This window comes from Rattus norvegicus, chromosome 9 (assembly GCF_021556685.1).
Source record: "Rattus norvegicus strain SHRSP/BbbUtx chromosome 9, alternate assembly SHRSP_T2T, whole genome shotgun sequence".
Classification (NCBI taxonomy): domain Eukaryota; kingdom Metazoa; phylum Chordata; class Mammalia; order Rodentia; family Muridae; genus Rattus; species Rattus norvegicus.
Genome location: NC_141542.1, coordinates 35,282,501 through 35,299,812, shown reverse-complemented (window position 1 = coordinate 35,299,812; position 17,312 = coordinate 35,282,501). Strand labels below are relative to the sequence as shown.

Below are 17,312 nucleotides of genomic sequence, written 5' to 3'. Positions count from 1 at the left end.
ATCCCCCAAACCACTTCATAAAGCCATAACCATCCCTATGCACAGTTAAGCAAGGAAATCATTCATGTATACTTTATTCACCAGTGTTGTTGCTAAAACTGCTCAAAGTATTACATTTCCCTCTGACTTTTGATTACTAGAGGCTTTTTACTATGAGGGACCCAACACAAGGCTTCTTTAACACATACCCAAAGATTCTCAATCTGTGTGATCTGGTGATGTAATAATTATTTAGGTATTGTGTTGTCTCCCAAGTTTGGTTCCATTTCCTTTTTTTGTACACTATGGCTTTAATGCTATCAAACTTCAGCTGAACTATACTACAAAGCAAATGCTGTGTTGTATTGGGAAGTCATGAGAACAAATAAAATGTCTCTGCCCTTAGGGCAGTGGTTTCTTTTTTTGTTTTTTGTTTTTAATCTTTATTAACTTGAGTATTTCTTATTTACATTTCGACTGTTATTCCCCTTCCCGGTTTCCAGGCCAACATCCCCCTTACCCTCTCCCTCCCCTTCTATATGGGTGTTCCCCTCTCAATCCTCCCCCCATTACCACCCTCCCCCCAACAATCTAGTTCACTAGGTGTTCAGTCTTGGCAGGACCAAGGGCTTCCCCTTCCACTGTTGTTCTTACTAGGATATTCATTGCTACCTATGAGGTTGGAGCCCAGTGTCAGTCCATGTATAGTCTTTGGGTAGTGGCTTAGTCCCTGGAAGATCTGGTTGCTTGGCATTGTTGTTCATATGGGGTCTCGAGCCCCTTCAAGCTCTTCCAGTCCTTTCTCTGATTCCTTCAACGGGGGTCCCATTCTCAGTTCAGTGGTTTGCTGCTGGCATTCGCCTCTGTATTTGCTGTATTCTGGCTGTGTCTCTCAGGAGAGATCTACATTCGGTTCCTGTCGGCCTGCACTTCTTTGCTTCATCCATCTTGTCTAATTGGGTGGCTGTATATGTATGGGCCACATGTGGGGCAGGCTCTGAATGGGTGTTCCTTCTAGGGCAGTGGTTTTCTATACTATAGTTTTACTATAGTTTTTTATACTAGTGAATTTTCTATAATGTAGTTTTACTATATGACATTATCACATATTGTAATGACCCCAACCATAAAATTGTCTCATTGCTACTTCGTAACTTTAATTTGGTACTGTTATGAATCATAATGTAAATATCTTATATGCAGGATATCTGATATGTGATCCCTGTCAAATGGTCATTCAAGAACCTCCAAGGAGTCATAACCAACAAGTTGAGAATTACTGCCTTAGAGTTTTTGTGTACTCTAAGGTGTGCGCATGCTATTAACTACTGATAATATTATAACATATGTTTTAAAGAGAGGTAGTATACCTTAGAAACATATAAAGTACAGCTAATTGTCTATGAATTAAAAAGATGGGTTCCCAAGGGAAGTATAGAAAAGGACTCGAGTGTATTTAAGACACAAAGGTCTGTTACTGACTTAGAAAGTAAAGAGTGTTGCCTGAAAGAAAACCATAAGACAGGAATGTGAATGTTTCCCTGCATCTAGACTTTAGAATATTAGGTCAGAAATCAAGTTTAAAGGGCTGTAAAAAGATATCCATGCCTTGCTGAAGGCCTTTACTACATTACGTACTTAGTAAGTAACAAATAAAAGACTTTTAAGATTGTATTTTTGTCTGTAGCTGGCCATTCCTTTACCTTACAATCTTTTGACTGTATATTATGGCTTCCAAATTTGTGGGTTTTTATGGGATTTCTGTATGTGAAAATGTGTGTGTCTCTGCATCTATGTGTTTCTTGTGGTTTTTGTTTGGCTCTTTTTTCTGAATGTTTTGCTTGTTTTTCATATCCTGTTTTTCTTTTTCTTCTTTTTTCTTTTCCTTCCCCCTCTCTCCCTCATTCTCTCCTCTTTGCCTTTTTCCTTGTACTTGATATTAGGCCAATCGTTTCTCCACTAATCCCTGCTTCTCAAAGCTGCTTTTTGTCAGCTAGCCTTTGGCAAGAACAGTGAGTCATAGACCAATAACCCTGTGTTGAAACATTCAGCCGGTTTGCTTAATGCAGCCTATTATAGTGATTTTTTTTAGTAATTAACTGGTATGTTTAAATTAATCATCCAACTCATGCCAAAAAAGTCAATGAAGTTGTGTCTATAACAATATATAATTTTAATAACTTGGAATGTGTTCATTAGCATGCTCCTTCCTGCCTGGGGGCACTGTACAGGGGTGTGGAGTCTCTCTTCTCAATTCCAGTCATTTCTAAATCAGAACACAAGAGTCTAAGGTGTTCATCAGAGGGCTCAAAGGGCCTAACTGGATGGATCAGTTAATCATAGTGGAATGTGTTATGTCCTGAGCAAGCCGATCCTTAAAGTGGGAAGTTAAAGTCAAAACAAGCAAAGTCAAATGGATTAGATCAGAACAAAATAAAGAGATGCATTTCTTCAAACTTAAGCCATGGTGAATGAAGGACTTCTTTAGCCATAACAATAACCCACTGACAGTTTGAAAGGGTCTTCTTAGAAAAGCTAGCAGCAGCCTGTCAAGTTAATACACACCTGGCGTCCCAGATCTGGGCAGGTGAAGACAGAAACATCATCTAGAGTTCAAAGCCTGGGCTGCCTAATGAGACCCAGGTGATCAAAAGGAAACACAGGCATATATAGGAATTGTCAAGCTGTTTATACTCAGAAACCCATTGCTTATCTTCTTTTCCCTATGCAAAGGTGTGCACAAAAAAGGACTTAATGGATTCAGAATAGTATTTAAGAACACAGATTGAAAGGCATTTAGATTCTTATTTACCATGAAGCAATTTATTTTTTGAGTTAATTCTTTGTAAGTTACATGCACTGTATTTGGGTCATATTCAGCCCTCTCCTTTATTTCTAGATTTCATTCCCAGTCTTCTGTGTCCTCCGAACTCGGGATATGCCCACTAGTATAATAGTGGCACGAGCATCCATCGTGGAAATAACCAAATATTTTCTAATTGAATTTAAATTCTATTCCACAAAGTGAAACTCATACTTGACACCATTATAGAGCTAGAAGCCTATGTTTACACAGTCTTAAACTCTAGAGGGTGGAAAGAGTGTAAGAGCTAGAGAGGGTGAGCGATTGCAATTTCTTTCTTTTTTTTTTTTTACCCCAGAAATAATGTCTGTGTGGATATAATCTCATGGTTCTGACTTATAAAAAGCAATCTGAGTATTGTCAGATCCTGTAATCCCTGGCAGTCCTCTCAGGGTAAATTAGAAGAGATGTATTGAGTATGGGCAGAGGGAGAAAATGCCTTGTGTAGCTTCCAGTCAGTACATGGGAAGTTCTCAGGAATGCTGTGGGTAGATAGCAAGTCAAAGAATGATGCAGAGAAGACGATCAGATTTTCTGGTAGGATACTTAAAAACTCACACAATCAACCAAAGTCCAAAGCAGGGAGAAAAGTTCCACTAAAAGCATTCCATGTTATGTCACTGCAACAGTTGCTTAGAGACCCCTTAAATTCTGCAGACTGTGGGTTAAAGAATTCAACCGACCAAAACAGAGTCCAAGTGAATGAAGAATAGGCAATGTGGATCACAACCTGAGAGCAAATGCTTTGTTTTAAAATTTCTTCAAAATAGTCTTGGCTGTGAATAGATAAATATGACAGATGTAAGACTAATAATTAAAGTGACTTTATCTCTAGCATATTTCTTGTAATTTGTCAAGACTTGAATTATACTAATATTGCTCTTACGGTGTTTGCCATAAATCATTTTGACTTTATAGAGCAATGTTATCTCCAACCTTAGAGGAAAAGTCCATGGACAGAAACTAGGACTTATCCAAATTCACATAGCATGTGAAGGTTTCGGTTGGTCTGTACTATCTGGATGCAAAGACTACCATTCGTTCTCAACCCTGTTCTATACTGAATAGTCTAAAGCAGCCTTTCCCTCAGATTCGAGCATAATGTTTCAAAATGGAACTTTTATCCATTGACTCATAATCTTTCATTAAAAATCTACAGTGACATATAAGGTTGTTTGCTCTTTGTGTGTGTGTGTGTGTGTATGTGTGTGTGTGTACGAGTGTGTGTGTGTGCCATGAGAACTTGCACAAATTATTATGCCACAAATTTAACCATCCAAAATCTAGGAATTTCAAGAAATTTCAGTTAGCTATTCTGAAACTTTGCAGTGGATTTTATACATTTACTATTCAATATATATTTTATATACTTAAATTCCACCAAGAAAAGAACCCTCCATGACAGTTAGAATGAGACAATTAGCTTTCTATCCTCCTTCATAATTCAAAGGTTCGTCATTTGCATTCAGTCTTCCCTCATAAGCTAATAGTTGCCCTTTCTTCGCCTTTGCACATGTTACACTGTGCCCACATGCACATTTGTTTACATACATTATAGTCTCAGACCTTCACAGGGAGACTATGCACAGCCTCACCTAGTAATATACATTCTACGCCTATTTTCCCCTGAAATTTTAGCTATTTCATGTTTACATACCATAGTTTCACTATCTATTCATCTGTTGAGAGGCTACTATATTGGATCTGTTTCCTTGCTATAGTGAATAAAACAGTAACAATTTTGGTTTTTCTTATTGGTCTGGGAAAGCCCATTGTGCACATCAGGCAGGTTTGAACTCAAAAAGTAGCTGAGGATGGCGATGAACCTCTGACCTTCCTGCCTCTACTTCCATATGCTGCGATTACACAGTGGTGGTTTAGAGTAAGGCTTAGTGATTCTGGGCTCAAAGTCATGGCTTTGTGCATGCTAGTCAAATCCTATATCTACTGATCCTATGTCCTCTTTCTATTTGGCAGCTTTTTACTAAAATATCAATATATAGTATTCAATCACATTAAGGTATAATTTTATCACCTTTCAAAACTCTATCACTAATTTATGAAGGTATACAGCCTTGCATGGGTGATATAGCACAATGGGAAAGTGACCGCCTACCATGCCCTCTGGGTTTGATTCATACATACATGTGATGCCAGATGTCACAATATAGGCCTATGACCATAGTTACTGAAGAGGCTGAGGCAGGAGGGTCAGAGCTTATGAGTCAAGTTCAGAGTGGGAAAAATAATAAAATTAATGGATTTAGAACAATGCTGTAGATTTATATTTTCAAACAAGTCATATGCATATGAAAACATATTTGTATGCAAATATACAGCAAGAGACCATAAATATGAAGATCAGACTAATTGCCATAATTATTGGTTTTTCTGTGATATAATACCTGAAACATGCAACAAATTCAATTGTTCACAAAAAAACATGAACAGTTCTAAAGCAAGAATGATTTGCTTTTGAAGTTAGGTACTGGAATCGTCTAGCTGGCAATCCTTCAGCAACCCAATGCACAACTGCTTTAAGGATTAGCAAAAGTAAAGAGCCTGACAGGTATCAGCTGATATAGCTGTTATCAGTGTCATCAAATGCCTGAACCATTCCAAAGCCTTGGCTCTGCAAACTGAGACACATTGAGAAATGTGGTTAAAAATGAAACTAAATTTTAGAAGGAACAAAAGTAAAGACCTCTCGTTTTCCAGGAAGCCCTTCAGTTCCACCCTTATCTTTGAAAAGCAGCTTGGGCAAGGCCACCTCTGCAGTACATGGCTTCCCTTCCATGTAAACTGAGTACTCCCATGAGGCAACGGCCAGGTTTCTAATCAGATGGGTATCTGTGGAAACCAGAAGCAAGTGTCCGTGCCTGCCCTCTATCTCCACCACCTTCTCACTCTCTAGCAGTTCCTGCCCCTTTACCCTTTAGTTTAATTTAGGATAGTGAATATTCTTGGCATGTTACTATTCTGAGAAAGGTTGTGAAGGCAGACTTTTTTTAAAACAAAATTTCTGCATATGTAGCAGAGAATAGCCTTGCTGGGGCACCAGTGGAAGGGGAAGCCCTTGGTCCTTCCAAGGTTGGACCCCCAGTGCAGGGAAATATGGGGGGCAGTAAGGGGGATGTATGGGAGGGAATAGCCTTATGAGGGAGGGGAAGGGGAGGGAATGGGGGCTTATGGACAGGAAACCGGGAAGGGGGATAACATTTGAAATGTAAGTAAAGAAATATATCTAATAAAAAATTTAAAAAAAACAAAACTTCTTTCTACTTTAACAAAGTAATTTGAATAAATGTCAGCAAGACCGTGCAAATGTTAAGATGTTCCTTCTGATGTCACCTGACAAAGAAGGCACTCACTTCAGGGACACTCAAACCAAACACCCAGAAACCTACACTAATTGTGAGAAATGTAAGGTAAGCCCCAACTGTGGTGTGGGGCCACATCCTACAGAAGGTCTAGGATTTTCCTCTTTACATGTATATGCCCATAGTATATCAAAGGCAAACAGAAACTGAAGAACTGTCTACATGAGAGGAGCCTCAGACACCTCTGTGAGTTTGTGGTCCTCAGGATCTGATCACATACCACTGGACAGCCCCACGCCCGAAACACATGCAGAACATAAATCACAAGAAGAAGGAGGAGGAGGAGGAGGAGGAAGAGGAGGAGGAGGAGGGGGAGGGGGAGGGGGAGGGGGAGGGGGAAGAGGGGGAGGGGGGGAAGAGGGGGAGGAGGAGGAGGACACAAAGGTAGGCAGGGTGAGGAAGTAAAAGAAGATCAAGGGGGAATTTAATTAGGGGTGGGAGGTGGGTTGGTTAAATACAATAAAATACAGTATATGAAATTCTCTAAGGATTGATAAAAAGTATCACCATAAGTAGGTTTGTGGAACTGTGGTTTGCACTCTGGAGCAGAAAAAATAAAATAACAAGGTGCTAGAAAGAAAATCTAGTTACTAAAAGTGTTATCTGAGTGTAATTCTGTTCGTATCCAATTGTACTATTGCAATTATAATGCCATGTTAGAGATTAGAAGATGAATGAAAGGTGGCATGAAATTCTTTGGTATCTTTGCAACTCTTCTATAAACCTACAATCAAAATGAAAACTGCAGTCACTGGGGGTGGAATAAGAGAGGGTGCTAGCGCTCCGGTGGCGCTAATTCCAACATAATTTGTTGATAGGAATATGCAAAAGAAAATTAAACTTCTAACTGTTTCCATGTTTTCATGATTTGAAACAAAGTAATACTCTCACTTTCCTAAAGTCACATAACAGGCGAAGGCTACCCTTCACCTAGATGGGAACCTGGCTACTTAATTTATGATACTTGGCAGATTTACCTCACTCATTAAAAAGAATCAGAAGAGAACTAGCCAGAGTTTCAGGACATCTGACATTGAAGTACACCCCAGTCCTCTGGCCTGCTCTCTTTACATCTTCAGAGAGAGATTTTTGGAAAAAGCAGTCAGTGTTTCCACCCACACTGTCCTGCTTGCCTGCAGCCAGATCTCAGGTCCTTCCAAGCATCCTGATTTGAGTTTAGTGATCAGTTTTACTCCAGGTATGGACATAGTAATGAGAAGCCATTGTTGTTGGAACAGTGACAGAACCTACAATAGTCAAGTTACTGCTAAGATGCTACAGTATTTTATTTATGATATATTAGATTATGAGTCTTATAACAGTGTATGTATATACTGTAATCACATATACACATACACGTGTATAGAAATGATGGATTAATTAAATCAGGCAACCCCTCCTCCCTCACTCACACCATCAAGACTACTCTCTTCTTCAAATCCATACCAGTTCAGCTCTTCTTAATGATCATTTTTATACTGTTAAGTACAGTATTGATACTAGACACGCAGCATGAAAGAGAAATAATCTTGTCCCCAGAATAGGTCAGTTTGAGGTTTGTTCATTTCCTTGGTTGCTCAATGTATCTCTCTCTGCCTTCAATTTAGGATGCAAAACTGTCAGCTACTGTCCCATGGCCGTTCCTGTCTGCTTCCCACAAGCTCCCAATTAAATGCTTCATTTTATAAGGTTTGCCTTGGTCATGATGTCTCTTCACAGCAGTAGAACAGTATCTAAGACACAGTGTAAGTGGTTAAAAAAAATCATCTGGCAAAGCTGGTTCTTAATGAGCTATATATTCTTTGTAGCCAACGAGATAATAACCATCATCCTCAATGTTGTATGCATCACCCCTGCTTACACAGACAATCAATAATACATATTTATTTCCAGCCACCCATTCCTCCCTCCTAATCTTACTATCTTCCAGGTTTGCTTAACAAATTGCCATACCCTAAATATACTGTGTTTTTCTAAGGTGTATCCTGTTTCATCTAGGTTTTAGAGAAAAAGTCCATTAAGTTGCAATAACAATTCAACTTTATAAGTTAGTGATCTTAGCTTAAGATAAAGTATATTAAAAGTAAAGTTATGCTTTGATAGAATGTATATTCTCTAAATACTTTAATAAACCATAGACATATTAATTACTATTAAATGTAACAGTAGCATTTACATTCCTTAATTTTTGATTTTATGTTTTATAGGGTATATTGTGATAACTCAATGCCTATACAGTTGTTAAATGTTATACATATCAATCTAACAGGAACCCTAAGTATTTCCAATTCTGTCCATCACTCACTATGGTGAGAATTTGAACTCCTCTAATCATCTTAAATATGTCTTGTAAATATTCTTTCATCCCTCTGACTTTTCATACAACTACATCTTTATATTTCTACTTCCTAAAGTAAATTCCTGGTCTCTTCAAGGAAACTAGTAAGTGCATTGTATATTTTGTTCAAATCTGCATTTTATATAGAGCCTAGTGGCCCAGTGAGCCGTGAAGAAGTGTCTATTGAATCAGGTTAAATACAATACTAGACACACATGCAGCATATCTTTTGGTTTCCCACATTCTACATTGTATGGGACATGAGCTTCTGCCAATGTACATAGTATATTCTTCAACATATGAAATAATTACACTACAGAATTTAGCATCTCCAGTGGTGGAACATTTTAATGAGTCTTGCCTTTTTTCTTTTTTCTTTTAGTACAAGTGTAGTGTCCCTGGGGTGCTCTGAGCTCTGAATGTGCAACCCAATTCCCGCACAGAGCAGTCTCCTGCTCTTATCAACACTGCACAGCCTGTGAAGCCCTCACTGCGACTCTGTCCTTTGCCACAGTCATGAGGTTCAAATTCTCTCTCATAGCCTTAAGCCTGGAAGTTGTTATGATTGTTTCATTTGCATTATTTGTTGAATATGAGACATCCCAGAATGGTTCCCAGAAGAGTGCTCCCCAGCAGAATGCTTCCCAGCAGAATGCTGCTGCCCAGCAGAATGCGTCCCAACAGGGGAATGCCTCAAGTCCAGCAAAAGAGGACCAATTTTTTCAGTTGTATCCTTGTGAGTAAGCAATTTACTTCTTATACTACTCTGCTTCTTTGTGGTCTGTCTGTAAATATTTAAATATGGTAATATTTGTTATTACATTTTTGAGGTGTTGATAGAATTGCACGCTATTTATGAGGGTCGTGGGCATTATATATTCCCATTAGGACACTCTTGTCTTCTGTCTACAGTGATAGTGTTTAAACAGAATCTGTGTTTGTTCAAATGGCAGCATAAAGAGCTCAAAATTAACGTAATTTATGTTTTTTAAATTCATTGCATTCCTAACACTAAATAACCATCTTTGCTTTTTTGGTTTCTTTACTCACTCTGTAAGAAATAAAGATGTTAAAAAAAATAAAAAAAAAAGAAATAAAGATGTTGGTCACCATCCTCAAATGAAGGAGCCAAAGGCAAATTCTGTACAATAACGATAAAGGTAAAATGGAGTGAAGAAAGGAGAGCCAGAATTTGACTTTGGATCTTTAATAAATATAAGTAGCAAGAATGCAGTATAAAAATGTATTCAAAAATAGAACAATTGCAACCTCATTATAGTGAGGCACCATTGTCTATTGCACATGGGAGCAAGAGGATGCAAGGCAGTATAATGAACAAGCTGTCAAAAATACTCTCTAACGTTAATGTTATTAAAATAAAATTATATAAAAAACCTTAAGAACCTAGTATTTTTATGATCCAATTAGATATAAGCAAAGATATTTAGTCTGGGGATCTAGCCCATATATACACAGCCACCAAGCCCAGATAATATTGCTGAGGCCAAGATGTGCATGCTGACAGGAGCCTGATATAGCTGTCTCCTGAGAGGTTCTTGCCAGAGCATGGCAAATACAAAGGTGAATGCTCACAGCCAAACACTGAACTGAGAGTGGGGTCCCCACTGGAGGAGTTAGGGAAAGGATTGAAGGAGCTGAAGGGCTTTGCAACCCCACAAGAACAATACCAACCAAACAGAGCTCCCAGGGACTAAACCACCATCCAAAGAGTCCACATGGATAGACACATGGCTCCAGCTGCATATGTAGCAAAGGATGGCCTTGATGGGCACCAATGTGGGGAGGAATCCTTGGTCCTGTCAAGGCTCCACCTCCCAGTGTAAAGGAATGTCAGGGAGGGGAGGGGAGAAGAGGTGGGCGGTTGGGTGGGGGAGCACCCTCATAGAAGAGGGAAGGGGGGATGAGATAAGGGGATTATGGATGGGAAACCAAGAAAGAGATAACATTTGAAATGTAAATAAAAAATATCCAATAAAAAAGAAAAGAAAATACATTTAGGCTGATAAATAAAGTTACTGGAGTTTTAATTTATATACTCTGTGTCATGTAATATTATGAAAAAAGATAGTTTTTTATTGAAAATGGTGAACGTTTGATTTAAAACATAGAATCCTTCATTGGGAATAGAGACTGACGGAAAAGAGCAATTGAGCTTCCAGTTCAGAAAATCAGACTATGATATTGTTAATATATGCTAAGGACCATTTACTAAAGGAGCCTGACGCCAACATTAGCTCATCTTCCAAGAGAGATACTAACTAGAAGACCATCATTTCTACATTTTTAAATGAAGCTCAATCAACTTTAAAGCTTTAAGTCATTTGAAATGGTAATTGTAATTATTGTTTATGATACCTCTCTAAACATATTAAAACAGTGTTTTCATGTCTATGTTTTTCAGGAGTACATGTAGTGTAAGCTTTCTCATTGATGAGTTATGACCAACGATGACTTAGTAAAGTACAACATTCAAAATTAAGGGTAGAGTCAGGATCGCAGGCCACATTCTGAACCCAGATACCTTTATTCTTCATAGACATTTAATACTATACTTGATTAAATTTAGAGACAAATAAAAGAAATAGAATTATTTCAAATTTTTATGCCAATGCATAATGTACGTTTTAGTCATTCACCCATTGAATAAATTCTTTAAGCAGCAAGAATGCAGTATAAAAATTTACTCAAAGATAAGACAATTGCAACCTCATTATAGTGAGACAACACTGTCTACTGAACATGGGAGCAAGAGGATGCAAGTCATATAAATATCAAGCTGCCGAAAATACTCTCTAACATTAATGTTATTAAAATAACATTATATAAAGACTTTAAGAACCTAATAACTTCCATGATTGAAGCTGAAATAAACATTAAGCCTGAGGTCTAAGCAAAATTTCAGTTTAAAATGAGGCAAAAGTAATGAAAAATGAAAAATGTTAATTATCCACTAGCTAAACAATAGTTGATTAATTTCTGGCTTTTAGTGTACAGGCCAATGGGAGCTAATACTAACTGAACATATACTGGCAGTTTTCTAAGCCCATACATATTAAATCTCACTAAACACATATACATAACTATAACTATGTAAATAAAGGTAATGGGTATGTATATTAATTTTCCTTGATTTTCATGAACATGGAACATTTATATGTAATATGTTTTATATATGGTGATTATATCACAAAATGCTATTTTTTTTCAGTGTTGGAAATGTAATTCTGCAAAAGGTGAAACGTCATTATGCTCATAAATATTTTCAAATACATTTTCCTATATTAGATTTCAAACATCATTAGTACCCATAGTCACACAGCCATGCTTTAATTTTAACTGCTCACTTCCCTGACTTTTTTATGCCTCCATCCAAGTAACTAAACTTCCTACTGTTACTAAATTACAGAATGCTATTTTTAAAAGATATGCTAACAATTACAACATTCATGTCATTTGCTAAGAGCAGGGAATTTGTTAGTATTATAATATAGTAAGAAAATATTCATTATTCTGATTCTGTAAAGAATTTTCTATGCTTTATGAAATAGGCAGTAAATAGTTCAAACAAAGTGGGCATAGTCTGTGTCTTCAAGAAGTCTTAATGGAAGAGTGTGTGTGTGTGTGTGTGTGTGTGTGTGTGTGTGTATGTATGTATGTATGTATGTATGTATATATATATATATGTGTGTGTGTGTGTGTGTGTGTGTGTGTGTGTTAGGCGATAATAAAATGCCACGCTTTGTTTCCGTATTTCCTCCCGTGAGTATTTCGTTTCCCCTTCTAAGAAGGATAGAAACCCCATAGGAAGAACAACAATATCAATCACCCAGACCTCCCAGAGCTTCTAGGGACTAAACTACCAACTGAAGAGTAGCATGGGGGGAACCCATGGCTCCAGCTGCATATGTAGCAGAGGACGGCCTTGTAGGGACATCAGTGAGAGGAGAGGCCTTTGGTTCTGTGAAGGCTCAATGCCTGTAGCGGAATGCCAGGGCGGGGTCGGGGAGAGGGGTGGAATGGGTGGGTGGGAGAACACCCTCATAGAAGCAGTGGGTGTGGTAACGGGATAGGGGCCTTCTGAGGGGGAAACCAGGAAAGAGGGAATGGGGGAATAACATTTGAAATGTAAATAAATAGAATATCCAATAAAAAATCAAAAAAAGAAAAACAACGGCATTTGAGGATTGGTTACTTTATTAAGAGACTGAAAATATCAAGGCATTAGTGCCTAATTGACATTTAAACCACACCGGTGATATTTTACTACACTAAAATCTTTTACTTTCACTTTGAGCGGATCAAGGATCCGTGGGTAATTTCGAACCTTCTGCACTTTTTGTCTTTTTTTTTTTTCTTGGAGCTGAGGACCGATCCCAGGGCCTTGCGCTTGCGACCACTGAGCTAAATCCCCAACCCCCATTCTGCACTTTTAACACATTATTCTTTTGAAATCCGTAGTGACTCAATATGTCATATAAATGTTGAACATACCTCATTGTAAAGTATATACTTACTTACTTCTTATTTACATCACCACCAATTTTACTAAAAGGTCCCAGAGAAGTCACAGGCAATCAGTAAGTTTAAAGTAATGGAGACAAATCTTTAAGTTTGTATTTAGAATTCTAGGTTTTCAGGAAGCTTGGAAGGTTTCCTCACAAAACAACATCAAAAGTCAGCTTTGTTACTTGAAATGGTAGCCATTATTTATTCGTTTATAGAAGATGTCGGCTAAGTACTCAAGGGAGAATTCTAAGTCACAGGACAGTCTCTTCCCATATAGCACTTAGCTCCCATTTCATTAGATGCTAATTCAGATCAGAGCTCAACAAGCACAAAAAGAGCTGTTTCTTCTGTCACTACATTTCAGAAGCATGTTACACATATTTACATCACACCTATTAACATTAAACATTAAAACATTAAACTGGCATGTAGGAGAGGGTCATTAATTTATGAAGTTAGTAACGTTTGTTACTTCATTACAGAATCCTTCATGAACAATCTGACACCTTTTAACTTTGCTTTCTTTCTGTTAAAAACACAGAGGCTTATATGACGTCTTTACCATAGGTAGAAACATTGATGCAGTGAAAAAATCATCTTAAATTGTCATGAGAATAGTTTTATCTTCTCAGATTGTCTGAGCATGTCTCCCAAGCACTCAGATGTCTATCTATCATCTATCTGTCTGTCTGTCTGTCCATCTGTCTGTCTGTCCGTCCGTCCATCCACCTATCTATCTATCCATCTATCCATCCATCTATCTGTCTGTCTGTCTGTCCATCTGTCTGTCTGTCCGTCCGTCCATCCACCTATCTATCTATCCATCTATCCATCCATCTATCTGTCTGTCTGTCTGTCTGTCCGTCCGTCCGTCCATCCATCCATCCATCCATCCATCTATCTATCTATCTATCCATCTATCCATCCATCTATCTATCTATCTATCCATCTATCCATCCATCCATCTATCTATCTATCTATCTATCTATCTATCTATCTATCTATCTAATCAAGTACAACCCACCTTTGTGAAACACCGGAGGTATAAAACTCCAAAGAATTTACACAGCACTCAAAATTATTCCGACTTTTCAGAATATCAAGATATATAAAACTGTGACTTATGTTTCAAATTGCCATCTCGTAATTTATTCCTACATTTATTCAGAGAATATTCACTTTCTTTTGCAAGATCAGGACATAAGCAATGAACAAGTAGTAGATAGCAGTGGAAACGGAAAGAGGATCAAATTAATAACTTGGAATTTTCTATAAAAGGAAGACAGAGAAGAAGGCAGAAAATTAGCCCTACAGGAGAATTGTAACTAAATACAAAAAGTGACATGGGGCAAGAAAGATGGCTCCACCAGGTAGCTTGCCTACCATAAAGTCTGACAGCTGATTTCCATGCCCAGATGAAAAGAGAAAACTGACTCCTACACATTGTCTTCTAACTTGCATGCTTTGGTATGTACACACATACACACCACACACACCACATACAAACACACACATCACACACCACAGACACACACATACACACACACACACACCACACATACACCACACACCACATATCGCACACACACACACCACACACACACACACACCCCACACACACCACACACATCAAACACCACACACACCACACCACACAGAGAGAGAGAGAGACAGAGAGAGAGAGAGAGAGAGAGAGAGAGAAAGGGAGAGGGTAAGTGATTGATAGAAAGATAGATAGATAGATAGATAGATAGATAGATAGATAGATAGATAAACAGAGAAAGATAGACAAAGAGAGAAAAGGAATATTAAATAAATGAAAGTATAATTTTAAAAGGCATTAATGGTAGATGTATAGAAAATTGCAATTTTGGCATTACTTATGTAATAATGTATGCCACCAAGCACATCAATGAATTGTGAACCTACTGGATGAAGTTCAATGAAAAATATTCCGTTCAAATCATCTGCAGGATTCACTGCCAAGACACACTCCTACTTATAAGACAAAGGAGCATTTATACCGGAGAGATCTGACAGTCTATGCTTAACCATGTGAGCTCACTCACCATTACAAACGCTGCATCTCGTGGATGCAATGGCCAGTGCACAATACCTCCTTACTGATAAAATGCTTAGTATGACTTAACTATGGTTAACAACCAAATCCTGCCAGGTTGTAAAGTATGCTCCATGAACTGCAAAATGAAACCACCAATGAAAGGAATGTGGGATGACTTCCTGGTCAAAAGGTAAATAAAAGAGAAACAAATAACAAAAATGCATGTGAATCTTAAGTAAAATAAGATTCAGAAACTCAAATATAATTTCATAGGCTTCTTGTACCAGGCTTGCAGCTCTTGGAAGCAGATATGTTGATATTGTTGTCATTCACCATGACTCGGTCGATTCATGCTGAAATTACTAATCGCATATATTAACATATTACATTATCTACTTGGAACTACTGTTGAAGATTTTGAATATGGATACATATACCCCTACTTGTAGAATGAGGAAAAAGCAAATCTTACCATCTTACCATTTGGAGATGGTTGATACATAGTTCCCTAAGAATGCTATTCACTCAGAAAAGATGCGTTCACTTGGGTGGTTCTCTGAGTCTTGTGCTTCCTTGGCTTCTTTTCCATCTGTTGCCTTGTCTTGTCCAACTTTGATATGATAGTTTTTGCTTTATCTTATATTTTATTTTGTTATATTTTTTAAATAGATAAGTGAACGAAACTCTAGACATTTGGGTAAAAGGGTTAACAATTAAACTGTCATTTATACCTGCTGAGAAAGAAGACTCGGTTTGCTCTAATGGAGTGAAACTGGGTATATCAAGGACTCCAGGACACATATAGCTCATGTTCAGGGATAGTTGACCAACAAGTAATGGATGTCACAGTTTTGTGTGTCTGTGTGTGTGTGTGTCTGTGTGTGTGTGTGTGTAATGAACTTAGAAGGTTGTGTTTATATATTTATCCATGTGTATATACATATCTGTATGTTTGAGTCATTTGTGTGTAGCAAAAATAATCAAAAACAAAGAGACTATCAATTTGATAGGGCATAGGAAAGGGACAAGTGATATAATTATATTTTACCTTATATTTGAAAAAGAAATAACAGAACATGTATAAAATAATAAAAATTAAAGTTTCCTCTTGGAAAACTTTGGATCAAGAACAAGCCAAGTTTGAATTCTCTACATTGTTACCTTTGTCTCTTACAACCCATAGCCTGTTTATTGTGTGTGTCTGAAGTCTATCTGTCCTTGAAAGGAGCTTTGTTATGTATTTTTTTTTCTTTTCTTTTTTTTTTCGGAGCTGGGGACCGAACCCAGGGCCTTGCGCTTACTAGGCAAGCGCTCTACCACTGAGCCAAATCCCCAACCCTGTTATGTATTTTTTTTTATTATGAGTTTTCTGTTTTGTTTTTTTTTTTATTAATTTGAGTATTTCTTATATACATTTCGAGTGTTATTCCCTTTCCCGGTATCCGGGCAAACATCCCCCTCCCCCCTCCCCTTCCTTATGGGTGTTCCCCTCCTAACCCTCCCCCCATTGCCGCCCTCCCCCCACCAGTCTAGTTCACTGGGGGTTCAGTCATAGCAGGACCCAGGGCTTCCCCTTCCACTGGTGCTCTTACTAGGATATTCATTGCTACCTATGAGGTCAGAGTCCAGGGTCAGTCCATGTATAGTCTTTAGGTAGTGGCTTAGTCCCTGGAAGCTCTGGTTGCTTGGCATTGTTGTACATATGGGGTCTCGAGCCCCTTCAAGCTCTTCCAGTTCTTTCTCTGATTCCTTCAACGGGGGTCCTATTCTCAGTTCAGTGGTTTGCTGCTGGCATTCGCCTCTGTATTTGCTGTATTCTGGCTGTGTCTCTCAGGAGCGATCTACATCCGGCTCCTGTCAGTCTGCACTTCTTTGCTTCATCCATCTTGTTTAATTGGGTGGCTGTATATGTATGGGTTAACCAGCACAGAAAGCATGGTATGAGAAAGGAATGAGACATTAATTTCTACAGAAATTTTTAACAGGTTTTTACAAGTATCTTTGTTAGTGTTCTATTGCTATGAAAAAAACACCATGACAAAGGCAATTTTTATAAAAGAAAACAGTGAGTTGGGGCTGGCTTACAGTTTCAGAGGTTTAGTCTATTATCACCACGGTGGGGAGCATGGCAGGAGACAGGTAAGCATGGTGCTGGAGAAATAG

The 17,312-nt window shown here is 38.1% G+C and overlaps 1 protein-coding gene across 1 annotated transcript in view; it reads left to right on the top strand.

The window, feature by feature from the left end:
* The first annotated feature begins 9,049 nt into the window (after positions 1-9,049).
* Positions 9,050-17,312, top strand: part of Rhag (Rh-associated glycoprotein) — a 28,036-nt gene continuing 19,773 nt past the window's right edge. Inside the window, 1 exon segment of the mRNA NM_023022.2 lies at positions 9,050-9,296. Within this exon segment, the coding sequence (NP_075411.2) occupies positions 9,077-9,296 (220 nt within the window). The 5' untranslated portion in view covers positions 9,050-9,076.